General features: G+C 45.6%; 1 protein-coding gene across 1 annotated transcript in view; it reads right to left on the reverse strand.

Annotated features, from left to right (window-relative positions):
- Positions 1 to 22798, reverse strand: part of MICALL1 (MICAL like 1) — a 98494-nt gene that overhangs the window by 12984 nt on the left and 62712 nt on the right. Inside the window, exons 11-15 of the mRNA XM_063940566.1 lie at positions 21771 to 21897; positions 21604 to 21694; positions 21272 to 21345; positions 19994 to 20108; positions 10555 to 10601 (exon numbers count right to left, since the gene is read on the reverse strand). Coding sequence (XP_063796636.1) covers positions 10555 to 10601; positions 19994 to 20108; positions 21272 to 21345; positions 21604 to 21694; positions 21771 to 21897 — 454 coding nt within the window. The remainder of the gene's footprint in view (positions 1 to 10554; positions 10602 to 19993; positions 20109 to 21271; positions 21346 to 21603; positions 21695 to 21770; positions 21898 to 22798) is intronic.

The raw sequence follows: 22798 nt of genomic DNA on the forward strand, positions 1-22798 counted from the left end.
AGACTATAGGGAATTAGGCAAGAAACTTAAGGCAAGGTCATCTAGGATTAATTTTCTCAGAAATATTACCAGTGCCACGTGCTAGTCCAGGGAGACAGAGGGAGATTAGGGAGGTAAATGTGCGACTTAGAGACTGGTATAGGAAGGAGGGGTTTGTGTTCTTGGAACACTGGGCGGACTTCTCAGGCGCCATCTTTTTTGTTGCGATGGATTGCACCTGAATAAGGAGAGGGCAGCGGTGCTGGGGGGCAGGATGGTTAGAAGGTTGGAGGAGCTTTTAAACTAGGAGCCTGGGGGGAGGGTTTAGCTAGAAGTTACGGGTCAAACAATGAGAATAGTAAGGATGGGGGTAGTGAACAAACTGGGGGTGGCAAAGGGGGGAGGGAAAGAGCAGCTGGCAAGGATAATTGCGGGGGTATTGACACAGAAATTACCAACAAAGGTATTGCCCATGGTATCCCTACATTATCTTATGACTATTATAGTCCTACAGTACGGTATATAGAATATGATGTCCACAGCGTAAGGGAAAATACCTTCATCTGGGGGTAAAATGGGGGAATTGGAATGGCTTGTATAAAAAAATCAATATGATATAGGTATTACGAAAACATGGTGGGACGACTCCCACGACTGGGTTGCATTTTTGGAGGGGTATTCACTTTTCAGGACAGATAGGGCTACCAAAAGGGGAGGAGGGGTATGTCTCTATGTAAAACCATCTCTAAAGCCAAGCATAATAGATGTTTTTTACGAGGGGACTGGAGATAACGTGGAATCGCTATGGGGTATGATCGCAAGCGGGGGCATTGAAGCAAAAAAACTAGTCATTGGCACGTGCTACAAACAACCGGATATTAGTGTACATGACGAGGAACAACTCTGGCAGCAAATTGAAAAAGCTGCGGGAATGGGAGACATCCTAGTGATAGGGGATTTCAACTATCCTGATATAAATTGGAGTAACGATTTGTGTGTAAAAGCTAGGAGCAGCAGTTTCTAAACACATTAAAGGATCATTACTTGTCTCAATTAGTTGAGGACCCAACCAGAGGTAATAATATTCTGGACCTAGTTATTACCAATAATGTGGACATTATATCAAGCATTACAGTTGGGGAGACCTTAGGAAACAGTGACCACTATATGATCTCATTCGACATTAGTTTAAAAAAACAAAGCTATAAGGGATCAACCAAAACATTAAACTTTAGAAAAGCTAACTTCAATATGCTGAGTCAGGCACTAAACAACATTGAGTGGGAAGTTTTGTTTCAGGGTAAGGACACTTCGGAAATGTGGGATACTTTAAAAGGGTTGCTTGATAGCAATATTCACAAATTCATTCCAATGAGCAATAAACGCAGGAGTACTAAACACAAACCAATGTGGCTTAATGTGGAGGTCAAAAAAGAAATGGCTAATAAGAGGCGTGCTTTCAAAGCATTTAAATCAATTGGAGGGGAGGAGGTATTCCAGTATTACAAGGAATGCAATAAATGCAAAAAGGTAATTAGATCAGCTAAAATTGTAAACGAAAAGCAAATAGCTATAGAGAGTAAAGCCAACCTTAAAAAGTTTTATAAATACATAAACAGTAAAAGGTAAAAAAAAAAAAAAAAAGGAGAATGTAGGTCCATTAAAAGATGATCTGGGAGCCTTGATAAATAATGACAAAATAAAAGCAGATATACTGAACAATTTTTTTGTCGCCTGTATTCACCAGGGAGGATCAGATGGTGACAGTAGTGCATAACGACAGTGACGATAATGATTCGTGGCTAGATACTTGTCCTGGAGAGACTAAGCAACATAAAGATTAATAAATCACCGGGCCCAGATGGCTTTCACCCAAGGGTTATTATGGAGCTTAGGGCTCAGCTGGCAAAACCCTTATACTTGATTTTCTATAGTTCAATTAGATCAGGTATGGTACCGAGGGATTGGCGTATAGCTATTATTTAAAAAGGGATCTAAAAATCATCCTGGGAACTATCGACCAGTTAGTATAACCTCTATAGTGGGTAAAATATATGAAGGAATTTTGAGGGATAGCATAGAGGATTATCTGCGGAATTCTAAGTTTATTAGCAATAGTCAGCATGGGTTTGTGAGGGACAGATCGTGTCAAACTAACTTAATTAGCTTCTACGAGGAAGTGAGCAATAATCTCGACCAGGGTAAAGCAGTGGATGTGGTCCTTTTAGATTTTGCAAAAGCCTTTGATACAGTGCCTCACAGGAGACTGATCATCAAATTAAGGGAACTTGGACTAGGAAATACTATTTGTACATGGATAGGAAATTGGCTGGATAACAGGGTACAACGAGTAGTGGTTAATGGGATGTTCTCCAGCTGGGCACCAGTAGTCAATGGAATACCACAAGGGTCCGTAATTGGCTAGCTACTGTTCACTATATTTATTAATGATCTAGGAATGGGCCTGGGAAGCAGAGTGTCAATCTTTGCAGATACTAAACTGTGTAAGGTAATTAATTCAGAAATTGATGTGGAGTCTCTACAGAATGACTTACTTAAACTTGAAACTTGGGTGTCTAAATGGGAAATTAGATTCAATATTGAAAAATGCAAAGTTATGCACTTTGGGATTAGAAACAAACTTGCATCCTATACTCTTAATGGGGAAAATATAGGGGTAGCAGTAGTGGAAAAAGATTTGGGGGTGCACATAAATAATAGGCTTAATAATAGTACACAATGTCAAATGCAGCAAAGAAGGCCAGTAAAGTCTTTGCGTGCATAAAACGGGGTACTGAGTCAAGGGACGCGGATGTAATCCTGCCTCTGTATAAATCATTGGTACGTCAGCATCCGAATATTGTGTTAAATTTTGGCCACCATATTATAAAAAAAAAAAAAAAAAAAAAAAAAAAAAGATATCGGGGAGCTCGAAAGAGTTTTAAAGGCACGCTACTAAACTGATTAAAGGGTTAGAGACACTGGAGTATGAGGACAGGCTTACAAGGTTAAATTTGTATTACCTTGAAAAAAAGAGGAGACTAAGAGGAGACATTAATATCTTCAAATATGTAAAGGGTCAATACAAAGAGTTAGCAGGGGATTTGTTTATTAATAAAACTCTGTATAGGACACGTGGGCACTCACTGAGGCTAGAGGAGAGAAAATTCCGTACACAATGTAGGAAAGGGTTCTTCACCGTAAGGGCAATAAGGATTTGTAACTCCCTGCCAGAGAAGATAATAATGACGGACTCTTTAAATGCATTTAAAAAAGGATTGGACAGTTTTGTAGCTGAAAAAGGCATCCAAGGCTATAGCATTCAATATACTGACATTATGTATATGGCTGGTGCATTATAATATGCACTGCTTAATATGGATACAGGTTGAACCCGATGGGCATTTTGCCTCTTTTCAACCTCACTAACTATGTAACGCGGGTCGTAGCCGGGAGCCTGACACGGGTGCTACCCGGCTGTGACCCGCGTCAGCCCCCTTTTCATCTGCCTTCTCTAACCCGGCATATTGCCGGGTTGGTGACATTGCCAGTGATGCAGCAGGGGCGGATCAGGGAGATCACATGATCTCCCAGCGTCGCCCTCCCATACAGTGTGAACAGGAGCCGGGTCGCATCGACCTGGCCTCCATTTACATTGCACAGCTTACCGGGTTGAACCCATGTTCAACACTGCAAGCTACCCGAGTTGGAATACCGAGTCACTCGAACCGGATGATTCCAACTCAGCCCTTCTGCGTCAGCCAGCAACACGGGTTATGCGCATTCATGTGCAGTTACCAGTGTTGTATGCTGGCTGCTGGAAAATAAGATTTTACTCACCGGTAAATCTATTTCTCGTAGTCCGTAGTGGATGCTGGGGACTCCGTAAGGACCATGGGGAATAGACGGGCTCCGCAGGAGACTGGGCACTCTAAGAAAGAATTAGGAATACTGGTGTGCACTGGCTCCTCCCTCTATGTCCCTCCTCCAGACCTCAGTTAAGGAAACTGTGCCCGGAAGAGCTGACAGTACAAGGAAAGGATTTTGGAATCCAGGGTAAGACTCATACCAGCCACACCAATCACACCGTATAACTCGTGATACACTTACCCAGTTAACAGTATGAACAATAACAGAGCATCAGACAACCTGATGCAAACATAACATAACCCTTATTTAAGTAATAACTATATACAAGTATTGCAGAAGAAGTCCGCACTTGGGACGGGCGCCCAGCATCCACTACGGACTACGAGAAATAGATTTACCGGTGAGTAAAATCTTATTTTCTCTAACGTCCTAGTGGATGCTGGGGACTCCGTAAGGACCATGGGGATTATACCAAAGCTCCCAAACGGGCGGGAGAGTGCGGATGACTCTGCAGCACCGAATGAGCAAACACAAGGTCCTCCTCAGCCAGGGTATCAAACTTGTAGAATTTTGCAAAAGTGTTTGAACCCGACCAAGTAGCTGCTCGGCAAAGCTGTAATGCCGAGACCCCTCGGGCAGCCGCCCAAGAAGAGCCCACCTTCCTTGTGGAATGGGCTTTTACTGATTTTGGAGGCGGCAATCCAGCCGCAGAATGAGCCTGCTGAATCGTGTTACAGATCCAGCGAGCAATAGTTTGCTTTGAAGCAGGAGCACCCAGCTTGTTGGATGCATACAGGATAAACAGCGAGTCAGTTTTCCTGACTCCAGCCGTTCTGGCTACATAAATCTTCAAAGCCCTGACTACATCTAGTAACTTGGAATCCTCCAAGTCACGAGTAGCCGCAAATGAAAAGACAACACCACCTTCGGCAGAAATTGCGGACGAGTCCGTAATTCTGCCCTGTCCATATGGAAAACCAGATAGGGGCTTTTACATGACAAAGCCGCCAATTCTGACACCCGCCTAGCTGAAGCTAAGGCCAATAGCATGACCACTTTCCACGTGAGATATTTTAACTCCACAGTTTTAAGTGGCTCAAACCAGTGAGATTTCAGGAAACTCAACACCACGTTAAGATCCCAAGGTGCCACTGGTGGCACAAAAGGGGGCTGAATATGCAGCACTCCCTTTACAAACGTCTGAACTTCAGGAAGAGAAGCTAGTTCCTTTTGAAAAAAAATGGATAGGGCCGAAATCTGGACCTTGATGGACCCTAATTTTAAACCCATAGTCACTCCCGACTGTAGGAAGTGAAGGAAACGGCCTAGCTGGAATTTCTCTGTAGGGGCCTTCCTGGCCTCACACCAAGCAACATATTTTCGCCATATACGGTGATAATGTTTTGCTGTCACGTCTTTCCTAGCCTTTATCAGCGTAGGAATAACTTCATCCGGAATGCCTTTCTCCGCTAGGATCCGGCGTTCAACCACCATGCCGTCAAACGCAGCCGCGGTAAGTCTTGGAACAGACAGGGCCCCTGTTGCAACAGATACTGTCTGAGAGGCAGAGGCCATGGGTCCTCTGTGAGCATTTCTTGCAGTTCCGGATACCAAGTCCTTCTTGGCCAATCTAGAACAATGAGTATTGTTCTCACTCCTCTTTTCCTTAAGATTCTCAGCACCTTGGGTATGAGAGGAAGAGGAAGAAACACATAAACCGACTGGAACACCCACGGTGTCACTAGAGCGTCCACAGCTATTGCCTGAGGGTCTCTTGACCTGGTGCAATACCTTTGTAGCTTTTTGTTTAGGCGGGATGCCATCATGTCCACCTGTGGCAGTTCCCATCGATTTGTAATCTGTGTGAAGACTTCTTGATGAAGTCCCCACTCTCCCGGGTGGAGGTCGTGCCTGCTGAGGAAGTCTGCTTCCCAGTTGTCCACTCCCGGAATGAACACTGCTGACAGTGCTTGCACGGGATTCTCCGCCCAGCGAAGAATTCTGGTGGCTTCCGCCATCGCCACCCTGCTTCTTGTGCCGCCCTGGCGGTTTACATGAGCCACTGCGGTGATGTTGTCTGACTGAATCAGCACCGGTTTGTTGCGAAGCAGAGGCTCCGCTTGACTCAGGGCGTTGTATATGGCCCTTAGTTCCAGGATATTGATGTGCAGACAAGTCTCCTGACTTGACCACAGCCCCTGGAAGTTTCTTCCCTGAGTGACTGCCCCCCACCCTCAGAGGCTTGCATCCGTGGTCACCAGGATCCAGTCCTGTATGCCGAACCTGCGGCCCTCGAGAAGGTGAGCACTCTGCAGCCACCACAGAAGAGACACCCTGGCCCTGGGGGATAGGGTGATCAGACGATGCATCTGAAGATGCGATCCGGACCACTTGTCCAACAGATCCCACTGAAAGGTCCTCGCATGGAACCTGCCGAAGGGAATGGCTTCGTATGACGCCACCATCTTTTCCAGGACTCGCGTGCATTGATGCACCGACACCCGTTTTGGTTTTAAGAGGTCTCTGACCAGAGTCACGAGCTCCTGGGCCTTCTCCTCCGGGAGAAACACCTTCTTCTGGTCTGTGTCCAGAATCATGCCCAGGAAGTGCAGTCTCGTCGTAGGAATCAGCTGCGACTTTGGAATATTCAGAATCCAGCCGTGCTGTAGTAACACCTCCCGAGAGTGTGCTACGCTGATCAGCAACTGCTCTCTGGACCTCGCCTTTATGAGGAGATCGTCCAAGTATGGGATAATTGTGACTCCTTGCTTCCGCAGGAGCACCATCATTTCCGCCATTACCTTGGTAAATATTCTCGGTGCCGTGGACAGACCAAACGGCAACGTCTGGAATTGGTAATGACAGTCCTCTACCACAAATCTGAGGTACTCCTGATGAGGTGGATAAATGGGGACATGCAGGTAAGCATCCTTTATGTCCAGAGACACCATAAAATCCCCCTCTTCCAGGCTCGCAATAACCGCCCTGAGCGATTCCATCTTGAACTTGAACCTTTTCAGATAAATGTTCAGGGATTTTAAATTCAATATGGGTCTGACCGAACCGTCCGGTTTCGGAACCACAAACATTGTGGAATAGTAACCCCTTCCCTGTTGAGGGAGGGGAACCTGTACCACCACCTGCTGGAGATATAATTTGTGAATTGCCGCTAACACTACTTCCCTTTCTATGGGGGAAGCTGGCAGGGCCGATTTGAGGTAACGGTGAGGGGGCATCATTTCGAATCCCAGCTTGTATCCCTGAGACACAATCTTTATAGCCCAGGGATCCACCTGTGAGCGAACCCACTGGTAGCTGAAATTTCGGAGATGCGCCCCCACCGCTCCTGGCTCCACCTGTGGAGCCCCAGCGTCATGCGTTGGATTTAGTGGAAGCCGGGGAGGACTTCTGTTCCTGGGAACTAGCTGTATTGTGCAGCTTCTTTCCTCTACCCCTGCCTCTTGCCAGAAAAGATGCCCCTCTGACTTTCTTGCCTCTTTGCGATCGAAAGGACTGCATTTGGTAATACGGTGCCTTCTTAGGGTGTGAGGAAATATATCGCAAAAAATTTGACTTCCCAGCCGTAGCTGTGGAAACTAGGTCCGAGAGACCGTCCCCAAATAATTCCTCACCCTTATAAGGTAAAACCTCCATGTGCTTTTTTGAGTCGGCATCACCTGTCCATTGCCGAGTCCACAGGACCCTTCTGGCAGAAATTGACATTGCATTTATTCTAGAGCCCAGTAGGCAAAATGTCTCTCTGGGCATCCCTCATATATAGGACAGCGTCTCTTATATGCCCCAGGGTCAGTAATATAGTATCCTTGTCCAAGGTATCAAGTTCCTCAGACAGGGTATCTGTCCATGCTGCTACAGCACTACACATCCAGGCCGACGCAATTGCCGGCCTCAGTAGGGTACCTGAATGTGTATAAACGGACTTCAGGATACCTTCCTGCTTCCTATCCGCAGGATCCTTTAGGGAGGCCGTATCCTGTGACGGCAGGGCCACCTTCTTAGATAAGCGTGTCAAAGCTTTGTCTACCCTAGGGGAGGATTCCCAGCGTAACCTGTCCGTTGGCGGGAAAGGATACGCCATAAGTAACCGTTTGGAAATCTGCACTTTCCTATCAGGAGAATCCCAAGCTTTTTCACATAACTCATTTAACTCATGTCGATATCTGTGTCAACAATCTGGGATAGTGGGCGCTTCTGAGACCCTGACGGCCTCTGCGCTGTAGGATCAGGCATGGGTTGAGACCCTGACTGTCCCAAGGCTTCAGCTTTATCCAACCTTTTATGCAAGGAGTTTACATTATCATTTAACACCTTCCACATATCCATCCAATCAGGTGTCGGCGCCGCCGGCGGCAACCCCACATTCATCTGCACCTGCTCTGCTACCTCGTCAAACATGTCGACACAATCGTACAGACACCACACACACAGGGGATGCTCTATTTGAGGACAGACCCCCCACAAGGCCTTTTGGAGAGACAGAGAGAGAGTTTGCCAGCACAAACCCCAGCGCTATATAACCCAGGAATTACACAGTAACTTAGTGTTTACCCAGTAGCTGCTGTATTTGTGATTTTGCGCTAAATTTATGTGCCCCCCCTCTCTTTTTACCCTCTTTCTACCGTGATTCTGCAGGGGAGAGCCTGGGGAGCTTCCTCTCAGCGGAGCTGTGGAGAGAAAATGGCGCTGGTGAGTGCTGAGGAAGAAGCCCCGCCCCCTCAGCGGCGGGCTTCTGTCCCGCGATTTTGTGCAAAATAATGGCGGGGGCTCATGCATATATACAGTGCCCAACTGTATATATGCTCTATTTATGCCAGAGGTACTTAATTGCTGCCCAGGGCGCCCCCCCCTGCGCCCTGCACCCTACAGTGACCGGAGTGTGTGGGTGTAATGTGGGAGCAATGGCGCACAGCTGCAGTGCTGTGCGCTACCTCATATGAAGACAGGAGTCTTCTGCCGCCGCTTTTGACGTCTTTTTACTTCTCTCGCCGGCTTCTTGCTTCTGGCTCTGCGACGGGGACGGCGGCGCGGCTCCGGGATCGGACGACCAAGGGTGAGTTCCTGTGTTCGATCCCTCTGGAGCTAATGGTGTCCAGTAGCCTAAGAAGCACGACCTAGCCGCAGTTAGTAGGTTTATTTCTCTCCCCTCAGTCCCACGTAGCAGAGAGTCTGTTGCCAGCAGATCTCTCTAAAAATAAAAAACCTAACTAAAATACTTTCTTATTAGCAAGCTCAGCAGAGCTCACTAAAGTGCACCCAGCTCTGTCCGGGCACAGATTCTAACTGAGGTCTGGAGGAGGGACATAGAGTGAGGAGCCAGTGCACACCAGTAGACCTAATTCTTTCTTAGAGTGCCCTGTCTCCTGCGGAGCCCGTCTATTTCCCATAGTCCTTACGGAGTCCCCAGCATCCACTAGGACGTTAGAGAAAAAGGGTATAATGATAGACATGCATAAGGTCGACAGTCAAAAGGCTGACAAAGAATAGGTTAACAGTAGGAATGGTCGACAGGGTCAAAAGGTCAACATGGAAATGGGCAACACAAAAAAGTAGACTATATATACATATATATATAATTGTTATTTGTCAATTTTCTTTTCACAAATTTGCCACATTGGTGTACTGTGTCACCTCGCAGCCTTGCTGTGCTCAGCACAAGTTACTATTCCCAATCGTAGTCCACGTTTGATGGTAAAGTATGAAAAAGTTGAAAAAAATGAAAACAAAGAAAGCTTGAGTGTAGCATGCGTGTGCCGACCATGGTCGACCTTTTGACCCTGTCAGGCTGTTAAACTGTCTAGCTGTTACATGTCGACCTAATGCATGTCTACCATTAGTGGTAGACCTATTGGTGGTCATTCTGAGTTGTTCGCTCGTTGCCGATTTTCGCTATGCTGCGATTTGCTGCTAAATGCGCATGGTACGCAGCGCGCATGCGCTTAGTTATTTTGGTAAACAATGGACTTTGGCAAGTTGATGCTGACCACTGCACGAACACATCTGATAGAGATAGATAGATATTTTATTGTCATTGTAAAAAGAAACAACAAAATTAAGATCTGGGACATTCACATAAACCATTACAAATCACCGGTCAAATTAAGACGAACAATAACAGATGGAAAGAAACTGTACTTAAAACTAGATGTTCTCGTCCTAATACACGTGAAGCGTGAACACATCTGATAGAGAACTCAAGTTAACATTATGTACCCCAGGACATCCCCACAATGTCACACAATACTGCTTATTATGGTAGATAATCTCCACTTGTTTTCCACTGCTTCTTTATTCAGTGTGAGGAAAAATGAGCAAAGATACGGACCTCGAATTGCCTTCACCCGACCACTCTGGAGTACAGATGAGCGGATTCGGTTTTACTCGGATTTATTCGGTTCTCAAAACGGCATCTGATTGGCTATCCAAAACACGTGACATCCGTGAGCCAATAAGATGCCGTTTTGAGAACCGAGTAAATCCGAGTAAAACCGAATCCGCTCATCTCTACTCTGGAGGCACCACTCAGTGTATTTTGAGTTGAGCATTTCATAAGATACATACAGCTCAAAATACAAATGTAAATCTGCAATCCCGCAGGCATACATTTCTGCTTACATTCCACCAAAACTGAAGTTTACTCCAAATGAATTCTCCTAATTCTCATACACAAACATCCAGTCCCCTTACCTTTCTTTTGGATCATTGCTTCTATTAACTTGTCTTCTTCCTCCTCCCTGCAGAAAATTCAAGCAACAAATGTTAATTGCATGCCGTCTCTCCTGCCAACTCATTTCTTCCTCCCTTTACTGCCACTAAGATTTTGCACATGCTACTCCCTATCTCTGGAATTCTCTACCTCTCCCCATCAGACTTGCCATCTCTATACAAAACCTCAAACGGGCTCTCAAGACATATTCTTCATCAAACCCAACAGTTTCTCATCCTAAGCCTCTTTTCCATGCTCACTGTCTTCCCAATCTGTGTCACCCCTGTCTGTCTGCCCCTCCCGTTTAGAATGGAAGCTGTAACGAGCGGGCCCTCTCCTCTCATGTGCTTTTCCTATCTCCTACACAATACTCCTTACAACAGCACCTAGCCCTCAGTCTCGACCACCCTGATCCTTATTTCAGTGTCATGTCTGTTGATGCAGAAAAGTTTGTATGCAATGCACTTGTCCTACATTGTCTTGTATTAGAAGTCCCTGTTTTTCTTGTTTTGTTCATTTGTTTATGTACTTTGTTAGGCGCTGCAGAATCCTTGTGGCGCCATATAAATAAAGGGTAATAATAATAATAATAATAATAATAATAATAATAATAATAATATTATTGTCTTTCCAACCATCAATATAAAAGCTGCGTGGAGTTTCTATTGAAGCACACAGATCAATGCCATCAGTGAGAGCCAGCAGGTGGGGGAAGATATACCGCCCTCGGTCCCAGTGCTACTGAGTTTGCACCCAATGATGAAATCATGGTGATCGAAACATAACTTAAAATTATATTTAGAATTAAGTAGGATTATAATACACTTGAGTGAATCGAAGATATCAATAGCACTTCTTTATTCCGTTTGGGTTTTAACGGCCACAAGTATAAAGAAATGTTTCATTACATTTTTTACAGAGTATACTTATCCCCCTCCCATTGTTACCTAATTGGCATTTCTTCCTTAACTTGTTCAAAATGTGCTAGACCGGATGCTGCCCTCTATCACTGTTTTTGGGATTGTACGCAAATCAAAATATTTTGGCTTCAGGTATAACAATTTGCTTTATCAGATTTAGTTAACTTTTTACCATTACCCCAGATTGGGACGTTTTTGGCAACTTTGGTAACTAATAGAGATGAGCGGGTTCGGATTTAACGTCAGAATTAACGCCAGTTCGGTTTTATCCGGATTTTTCCTATTGGCTATCCAAAACACGTGACATCCGTGAGCCAATAAGATGCCGTTTTGAGAACCGAGTAAAACCGAGTAAAACCGAACCCGCTCATCTCTAGTAACTAACACCAGAATCTCAATGGGTTGCCGTAAACTCCTCAATACTCTCAGCCCTGGAGAGGAAATGTATACGCCAGGAGTGGATACACTCTTCTCCTCCTTCTATACATTAACTATTTCATGTGTCCAAGATGGACTGGATGGAAATGTCTTTACATAAAGAACAACTTGAAAAGTTTTTCTCGGTTTGGGAATCTTTTATTAATACGTTATGGACTCCAATTAAACAAAAACTTCATAACTGTTTTCGTGCTACTTTATGGTATCAAATTAGATTATTTTTGTCTATACCCCCTGTTCAACTTTGATGTTTATTATATCTGAGGTACTTTTTAGGCTTCCCCAGTTCCATATTACCTTTCCCCTCCTCTCTTTCTTTTCCTTTCCCCTTGTATGCATTTCAATGTAGTATTAATATGTATTACATGGATTGTAATATTCTTTGTATGTGAACTGCGATACTACTTGCTGTTAGTTAATTGTGCAGTGTTTGCAATACCAATATTTTGTTCACATCATTACTCACTATTCATAAAGGTTACAAAAGTATTTAATAAACCTTTGAAAAAAAAAAATAAGATTTTACTTACCGATAAATCTATTTCTCGTAGTCCGTAGTGGATGCTGGGACTCCGTAAGGACCATGGGGAATAGCGGCTCCGCAGGAGACAGGGCACAAAATAAAAGCTTAAGGATCAGGTGGTGTGCACTGGCTCCTCCCCCTATGACCCTCCTCCAAGCCTCAGCTAGGATACTGTGCCCGGACGAGCGTACATAATAAGGAAGGATATTGAATCCCGGGTAAGACTCATACCAGCCACACCAATCACACCGTACAACTTGTGATCTGAACCCAGTTAACAGTATGATAAACGCAAAGGAGCCTCTGAAAAGATGGCTCACAACAATAATAACCCGAATTTTTGTAACAATAACTATATACAAGTATTGCAGACAATCCGCACTAGGGATGGGCGCCCAGCATCCACTACGGACTACGAGAAATAGATTTATCGGTAAGTAAAATCTTATTTTCTCTGACGTCCTAGTGGATGCTGGGACTCCGTAAGGACCATGGGGATTATACCAAAGCTCCCAAACGGGCGGGAGAGTGCGGATGACTCTGCAGCACCGAATGAGAGAACTCCAGGTCCTCCTCAGCCAGGGTATCAAATTTGTAGAATTTAGCAAACGTGTTTGCCCCTGACCAAGTAGCTGCTCGGCAAAGTTGTAAAGCCGAGACCCCTCGGGCAGCCGCCCAAGATGAGCCCACTTTCCTTGTGGAATGGGCTTTTACTGATTTTGGCTGTGGCAATCCTGCCACAGAATGTGCAAGCTGAATTGTACTACAAATCCAACGAGCAATCGTCTGCTTAGAAGCAGGAGCACCCAGCTTGTTGGGTGCATACAGGATAAACAGCGAGTCAGATTTTCTGACTCCAGCCGTCCTGGAAACATATATTTTCAAGGCCCTGACAACGTCAAGCAACTTAGAGTCCTCTAAGTCCCTGGTAGCCGCAGGTACCACAATAGGTTGGTTCATGTGAAATGCAGAAACCACCTTAGGTAGAAATTGAGGACGAGTCCTCAATTCCGCCCTGTCAGAATGAAAAATTAAGTAAGGGCTTTTATATGATAAAGCCGCCAATTCTGACACACGCCTGGCTGAAGCCAAGGCTAACAGCATCGACACCTTCCATGTGAGATATTTTAAGTCCATAGTGGAAAGTGGTTCAAACCAATGTGACTTTAGAAAACTCAACACCACATTGAGATCCCAAGGTGCCACTGGAGGCACAAAAGGAGGCTGTATGTGCAGCACCCCTTTTACAAATGTCTGAACTTCAGGTACTGAAGCCAGTTCTTTCTGGAAGAAAATCGACAGGGCCGAAATTTGAACCTTAATGGACCCTAATTTTAGGCCCATAGACAGTCCTGTTTGCAGGAAATGAAGGAAACGACCCAGTTGAAATTCCTCTGTAGGGGCCTTCTTGGCCTCACACCACGCAACATATTTACGCCAAATGCGGTGATAATGTTTTGCGGTTACGTCCTTCCTGGCTTTGACCAGAGTAGGAATGACTTCTTCTGGAATGCCTTTTTCCCTCAGGATCCGGCGTTCAACCGCCATGCCGTCAAACGCAGCCGCGGTAAGTCTTGGAACAGACAAGGCCCCTGCAGTAGCAGGTCCTTTCTTAGAGGTAGAGGCCACGGTTCGTCCGTGAGCATCTCTTGAAGTTCCGGGTACCAAGTCCTTCTTGGCCAATCCGGAACCACGAGTATAGTTCTTACTCCTCTCCTTCTTATGATTCTCAGTACTTTTGGTATGAGAGGCAGAGGAGGGAACACATACACTGACTGGTACACCCACGGCGTTACCAGAGCGTCCACTGCTATTGCCTGAGGGTCCCTTGACCTGGCGCAATATCTGTCCAGTTTTTTGTTTAGACGTGACGCCATCATGTCCACCTTTGGTTTTTCCCAACGGTTTACAATCAGGTGGAAGACTTCTGGGTGAAGTCCCCACTCTCCCGGGTGAAGGTCGTGTCTGCTGAGGAAGTCTGCTTCCCAGTTGTCCACTCCCGGAATGAACACTGCTGACAGTGCTATCACATGATTTTCCGCCCAGCGAAGAATCCTTGCAGCTTTTGCCATTGCCCTCCTGCTTCTCGTGCCGCCCTGTCTGTTTACGTGGGCGACTGACGTGATGTTGTCCGATTGGATCAACACCGCCTGACCCTGAAGCAGAGGTTTTGCTTGACTTAGGGCATTGTAAATGGCCCTTAGTTCCAGAATGTTTATATGAAGAGATGTTTCCATGCTTGACCACAAGCCCTGGAAATTCCTTCCCTGTGTGACTGCTCCCCAGCCTCTCAGGCTGGCATCCGTGGTTACCAGGATCCAATCCTGAATGCCAAATCTGCGGCCCTCTAGTAGATGAGCACTCTGCAGCCACCACAGGAGAGACACCCTTGTCCTTGGCGACAGGGTTATCCGCTGATGCATCTGCAGATGCGATCCGGACCATTTGTCCAGTAGATCCCACTGAAACGTTCTTGCATGGAATCTTCCGAATGGAATCGCTTCGTAAGAAGCCACCATTTTTCCCAGGACCCTCGTGCACTGATGCACTGAGACCTGGCCTGGTTTTAGGAGGTTCCTGACTAGCTCGGATAACTCCCTGGCCTTCTCCTCCGGGAGAAACACCTTCTTCTGGACTGTGTCCAGAATCATTCCTAGGAACAGTAGACGTGTCGTTGGAATCAGCTGCGATTTTGGAATATTTAGAATCCACCCGTGCTGACGTAACACTACCTGAGATAGTGCTACTCCGACTTCTAACTGTTCCCTGGATCTTGCCCTTATCAGGAGATCGTCCAAGTAAGGGATAATTAAAATGCCTTTTCTTCGTAGAAGAATCATCATTTCGGCCATTACCTTGGTAAAGACCCGAGGTGCCGTGGACAATCCAAACGGCAGCGTCTGAAACTGATGACAGTTTTGTACTACAAACCTGAGGTACCCTTGGTGAGAAGGGTATATTGGGACGTGGAGATAAGCATCTTTGATGTCCAGAGACACCATATAGTCCCCTTCTTCCAGGTTCGCTATCACTGCTCTGAGTGACTCCATCTTGAATTTGAACCTTTTTATGTAAGTGTTCAAGGATTTCAGATTTAAAATTGGTCTCACCGAGCCGTCCGGCTTCGGTACCACAAACAGCGTGGAATAATACCCCTTTCCTTGTTGCAGGAGGGGTACCCTGATTATCACCTGCTGGGAATACAGCTTGTGAATGGCTTCCAAAACTGCCTCCCTGTCGGAGGGAGACTTTGGTAAAGCAGACTTCAGGAACCGACGAGGGGGAAACGCCTCGAATTCCAGTTTGTACCCCTGCGATACTACCTGTAGAATCCAGGGATCCACTTGCGAGTGAGCCCACTGCGCGTTGAAATTCTTGAGACGGGCCCCCACCATATCTGAGTCTGCTTGTAAAGCCCCAGCGTCATGCTGAAGACTTGGCAGAAGCAGGGGAGGGCTTCTGCTCCTGGGAAGCGGCTGCATGGTGCAGTCTTTTTCCTCTTCCTCTGCCCCGGGGCAGAAAGGAGTGGCCTTTTGCTCGCTTGTACTTATGGGAACGAAAGGACTGAGTTTGAAAAGACGGTGTCTTTTTCTGCTGATGTGAAGTGACCTGGGGTAAAAAGGTGGATTTTCCAGCCGTTGCCGTGGCCACCAGGTCCGATAGACCAGCCCCAAATAACTCCTCCCCTTTATACGGCAATACTTCCATGTGCCGTTTGGAATCCGCATCCCCTGACCACTGTCGCGTCCATAACGCTCTTCTGGCAGAGATGGACATAGCACTTACTCTTGATGCCAGGGTGCAAATATCCCTCTGTGCATCACGCATATATAGTAATGCATCCTTTAAATGTTCTATAGTTAACAAAATATTGTCCCTATCCAGGGTATCAATATTCTCAGTCAGGGAATCCGACCATGCGACTCCAGCACTGCACATCCAGGCTGAGGCGATTGCTGGTCGCAGTATAACACCAGTATGTGTGTATATACTTTTTAAGATATTTTCCAGCCTTCTATCAGCTGGTTCTTTGAGGGTGGCCGTATCAGGAGACGGTAACGCTACTTGTTTAGATAAACGTGTGAGCGCCTTATCTACCCTAGGGGGTGTTTCCCAACGCGCCCTAACCTCTGGCGGGAAGGGATATAATGCTAATAATTTTTTAGAAATTAGCTGTTTTTTATCGGGGGAAACCCACGCTTTATCACACACCTCATTTATTTCCTCTGACTCAGGAAAAACTATTGGTAGTTTTTTCACACCCCACATAATACCCTTCTTTGTGGTACTTGTAGTGTCAGAAAGGTTCAATGCCTCTTTCATTGCCGTGATCATGTAACGTGTGGCCCTACTGGACATTACGTTTGTCTCGTCACCGTCGACACTAGACTCAGTATCTGTGTCAGGGTCTGTGTCGACCCACTGAGGTAACGGGCGTTTTAGCGCCCCTGACGGTGTCTGAGACGCCTGGACAGGCACTAATTGATTTGCCGGCTGTCTCATGTCGTCAACAGTTTTTTGCAAATTGCTGACATTATCACTTAATTGTTTAAATACAATCATCCAGTCAGGTGTCGACTCCCTAGGGGGTGACATCACCAACACAGGCAACTGCTCCGCCTCCACATCATTTTCCTCCTCATACATGTCGACACACGCGTAACGACACACAGCACACACACCGGGAATGCTCTGATAGAGGACAGGACCCCACTTAGTCCTTTGGAGAGACAGAGGGAGAGTCTGCCAGCACACACCCAGCGCTATATATATATATATATATATATACAGGGATAACCTTATATAAGTGTTATTCCCTTATAGCTGCTGTTATTATCGTTATTTGCTGCCAAAAATGCCCCCCCCTTCTCTTTTTTACCCTGATTCTGAAGCAGGACTGCAGGGGAGAGTCAGGGAGCCGTCCTTCCAGCGGAGCTGTGAGGGAAAATGGCGCTTGTGTGCTGAGGAGATAGGCTCCGCCCCTTCACGACGTCCTTATCTCCCGCTTTTTTGTGTAAAAATGGCAGGGGTTAAAATACATCCATATAGCCCAGGAGCTATATGTGATGTATTCTTTTTGCCACCTAAGGTATATACTGTTATATTGAGTCTCAGGGCGCTCCCCCCCAGCGCCCTGCACCCTCAGTGACCGGAGTGTGAAGTGTGCTGAGAGCAATGGCGCACAGCTGCGGTGCTGTGCGCTACCTTAGTCTGAAGACAGGATGTCTTCTGCCGCCGATTTCACCGGACCTCTTCGTCTCTTCTGGCTCTGTAAGGGGGACGGCGGCGCGGCTCCGGTGACCCATCCAGGCTGAACCTGTGATCGTCCCTCTGGAGCTAATGTCCAGTAGCCTAAGAAACCCGATCCACTCTGCACTCAGGTGAGTCCGTTTCTTCTCCCCTTAGTCCCACGATGCAGTGAGCCTGTTGCCAGCAGGACTCACTGAAAATAAAAAAACCTAAACTAAACTTTTATTCTAAGCAGCTCAGGAGAGCCACCTAGATTGCACCCTTCTCGGCCGGGCACAAAAATCTAACTGAGGCTTGGAGGAGGGTCATAGGGGGAGGAGCCAGTGCACACCACCTGATCCTTAAGCTTTTATTTTGTGCCCTGTCTCCTGCGGAGCCGCTATTCCCCATGGTCCTTACGGAGTCCCAGCATCCACTAGGACGTCAGAGAAAGTATGATTATAATGATAGAACACAATATCACCGCTTTGTCCTTCGGAGCTGTAAATGAAAATATAACCACTTTCAAAGCTCCATCTCCTTTGGTATTCTTCCAAGCAGTAATTTTCTTTAGAGCTTCTTGATGCACTCAAAGATAGAAGGAGAAAAAGATCTCCTAGTGTATCACACCTTCATATGGTCTTCATAAAAATGGATATCATATAATGGGTTATCTATGGAATTGTCATCTCCAAAATGGCCGCAGCCAGTGCCAAGGACACTTGTGAATGAGGTTGCCCATGAACTGTACTGAAATAAGTAGGACGAAAAATAAATTACCGTCCAGCTATTAAGAATGTCCCCACTGCAAGAACAAGGGACAGAAAGGGCACAGGACTCCCGATTTCCGGACCGGAAGTGACGCGGGACCGGAAGCGACGTCGGTCTGCTGCAAACAGCAGAAAAAGCGGCCTTTGAGAGAATTCATAGGAAGATGGAGTGGATTATATGAACTGGAGTATATGTGGGAAAAGGATAGGAAATAGAATGGCTAGAGAATCCATGTCTGGAAATAGGCTTTACTGTTGATTGGAGAGACTGGGTTTAAATAGCAGTCTAAGGCATTTGCTCCTCATGCCTTGAGGAAGATACTTGTGTATCGAAACGTGTTGGATGAGGACTGTTTGCTGAAGCTCTCTCCCAGGTGGACCGTACAGTGGGGATCCAGGGACGCCTTTTACACTTTAATTATCCATGCGCTGTTGACTACTTTTTGTTGGTAGACCATATGACCGGGTGAGAGTCCATTTATACTGTGAATTTTTAATGAGATTTATTAAAAAGAATGTATTACACGATTAGAAGTTTTTCCTTTATCCTACATATACAACGAAAAATTATTGAAAGTGAATTGGAGGGAGGAATGTGATCCTATCTGGCTTGACCCGCTCCAGTGAATGTGATATTATCTACATATTAAGTAGACCACCATTTCCGGTAGGGGTCTGCATTATTGAGATCTTTTTCTCCTTCTATCTTTGAGTGCATTAAGAAACTCTAAAGAAAATTACTGCTTGGAAGAATACCAAAGTTGGTGGAGCTTTGAAAGTGGTTCAATTTTTAATTACAGCGCCAAAGGACAAAGCGGTGATATTGTGTTCTATATGTGTTTTTAGTGGTTTGGGTTGAAGCTACTACACCTATTTGGGTTGAAGCTACTACACCTATTTGTCCAATAGGCTGCTTTAAGGCGCATTTGATCAGGTTACACAAATTTTGTGTTTTATATTAGGATTATAATGATGTAATGGTGGAAGACCTAACTTCAGGCTGAATTTAGTCATTCAGTAGCAAGTAGTGTCCTGCCATGGCGATATTTATGCTAGTGTTTCATAAACCAGGTTGTATGTATGCACTCATCCAATGCACCATCTTACTGATTATGCACGTTATATCCTGCCCACGGGCAATATTATACACACAAATATATAAGATCATGGATTTTAGGTGTTCGATTAGGGACAGTGTACATATTCAATTCATTCTTCACAAGTGTCTAGGAAGAAATGGACACTGCAGGGCAATCGAACAAAAAAAGGCTTAAAGCATAAAAAGCACAGAATATTGATGGGAGCTAGGGATGGGTGGCATGGTCACTGAAGGGGGCATGCAGTGCCCTCTGCGGTCCTAGAGGAAGGGAGTAACAGGAGGAAAATACTATCATATAATTTATATGTAGAGCAAATGAAACTAGAAAAATGAAAAACTAATAAAAATCCCACAAGAAAACTTTACAGTATGTAGTCATTATTTACATGGAGCCACCCACAGTATAGCTTCATTCATGGTATAGTATATAAGGTCTTGTACCTTTGCCTGTCTTCATCAAGGCACTTGACAATAGCGTTTCTCTGCTCAATGAGAGTCACCAGCTCTTGCATTAGTACCTGCTCTCGCTCCTTGTCTTCGTCCAGCCAGTCTTTCTCTGTAGGATAAGCCAAAAACAGTTAGGGGCCTATTTAAGAAAGTATCAGATCCATTTAAGAAGGAGATATCTGCAGCTTTCTTTCTCTTAACGATCACATAGCTTTCTATGGGAACTGCAATAACAAACTTTGACATGCTTAGCTTTCGGTGCTTGGGTGCCAATTACTGCACTCCTCAAATGGGGCATTAGCAGTTGGCATTAGCCACTGTAACCTATAGGCTACATAAATGCATATTATTATTTTTTTCGGAGAGAATTCTGTACCCTGAAATAAATTCATAGCATAATCAATTAAATTTTTTATGTTTTAGACATCTCCAGGGGGTGTGGACCATAGTAACTAGGCCGACCACTATTGGTTGACAGTGACTAGGTCAACACATGAAATAGGTCAACGCGGTCATTAGGTCGACGTGGAATAGGTCAACATAGGAAAAGGTTGACATGCATTTTTTTTTGTGTCATTTTCTTCGGAAAGTGACCGGGAACCCCAATTAGTGCATCGTATTCGCTCGCCATGCTTCGGGCAAGGTGCCTCGCTGTGCTCAGCACAAGTTACTATTCCCAATCATAGTCCACGTGGACCGTAAAGTATGAAAAAGTTTAAAAAATGAAAACATGTCGACCTTTTCATGTGTCAACCTTTGCCATGTCGACCAATAGTGGTCGACCTAATGAGTGTTGACCTATAGATCGGATCCCTCCCAAGGACAGGCTGTTATCAGAGCCCGTGTCCCAGTGTCTGCCCCATAATAAATAGCTCTATATGCACTGATAAGTAATGCTAGTATTCAGGAAGCTGTGCAATAACAGTTATGTTCTGTAAAGGTGTTCTTGCTGAATGAAACAAGGGTGCGCTTATACCTAACATTGTTGTGTTTAATGTTTACGCATTGGTAAAGCGTAGCAACTATTCAACCATATTGATAATTCATTTTACTTTGGTAAATTAAGCAGTACTGGAAGTTCATAAATGCAAAACACTGAAAACAATAAACTTTAGAAAGCCCAAATGATAATAACCCTATTTAGAAGCAGTAGAGACACATAAGGATGGACATAAAGCCTGTATAGATACACATTGGGATGGTCTTAAAAGAATGTATATAGACACATAATAGGGATGTTCTCCTGACCCCACTTACTGAAGTTAGATTTACCTGGTTTATTCAGGAGGCAGCGAAGCTCATACTCCACATCCGCCTGACGTTGCTCCAGACTCTGCTGTTTGGTGCTGGCAAGAAAGAGAGATACACACATGTATTAAGTTAATGGTGTCACTCATCACTGCTGCTAAAAGTTTCCTCTAACTGGCTCCAAACTGTGGCCCATCACTTAGTATCCAGCATAGACAGGACCTTCTTTCCTTTACATCTAGTTTATGATGTTATAAAAGGTTTCTCCTAGCAGCTATTCTTTCCTGGTCTCCGGTCCTGTCTATTTGCTGGCCCTGACAATGCTGAAGACAAAGTTTGACAACAGATATACCCACGTGTAGACAAGCTCCGATTCTCTGCGCACCAGGGTGTGCTTCTCTTGGATCAGTTTGAACCAATCCACCAACAAACTGTCCTCGTCCGTCTCTGTGTGAAGATGGCACAATTACAAATGACTTCCCTTCCAATTTACTCCTTAACAAACCTCTCTCCTCCTCCTCACCGTCCTCCAGCCTGCGCAGCTTGTGCTCAAGCTCCACTCCACGCCTCTCCAGTTCATCGAGCCGCAACTCAATGGCCTCCATCTCCATCTGAATCTCATCTTCTGGAATGTAGTCATCAGCTTGAACCTGTGGATGAGGCAGGAGATGCAAGAGATTGGTAAACAGATAAATAAGGAGATTTATGGTAGATTTACCATGGTTAAATCTCTTTCTGCGAGGTACACTGGATTCCACAGGGAATAACATTGGGGTGTAGAGTTGGATCTTGATCTGAGGCACCAACAGGCTAAAGCTTTGACTGTTCCCAGGATGCACTGCACCGCCTCCAGGCACTGGAGCTCAGTTTCGTTAACCAGTCCAATGCAGTAGCAGGTAAAATAGAGACGGTAGATGTTAGCCACATAGAACCACATTCTCACGACAGGAGAAGGTACCAGCGGCTAATGCCATACAAACCCAAATAAGCTAAGTGCGTCAGGGTGGGCACCCTGTGGAATCCAGTGTACCTCGCAGAAAGAGATTTAACCATGGTAAGTCTACCATAAATGTCATTTTCTGCAGCGGAGTACACTGGGATTCCACAGGGAAACAACGGCGATGTCCTAAAGCAGTTCCTCATGGGAGGGGACGCACTGTAGCGGGCACAAGAACCCTGTGTCCAAAGGAAGCATCCTGGGAGGCGGAAGTATCAAAGACATAGAACCTGATGAACGTGGACGCAGAGGACCACGTAGCCGCCTTGCACAATTGTTCTGCGGACACGCCACGGCGGGCCGCCCAAGAAGGTCCAACCGACCGAGTAGAATGGGCCTTGATAGCAGCAGGAGCTGGGAGCCCAGCCTGCGCATAAGCTTGTGCAAACACCATTCTAATCCATTTGGCCAAGGTCTGCTTATTCGCAGGCTAGCCACGTTTGTGAAAACTAAAAAGTACAAAAATGGAATCAGACCTCCTGATTGAGGCAGTCCTCTCCACATAAACACGGAGAGCCCGTACCATAGCCCGTACCATATCCAGAGATTTTTCT

The sequence above is a fragment of the Pseudophryne corroboree genome, chromosome 9 (assembly GCF_028390025.1).
Source record: "Pseudophryne corroboree isolate aPseCor3 chromosome 9, aPseCor3.hap2, whole genome shotgun sequence".
NCBI lineage: Eukaryota > Metazoa > Chordata > Amphibia > Anura > Myobatrachidae > Pseudophryne > Pseudophryne corroboree.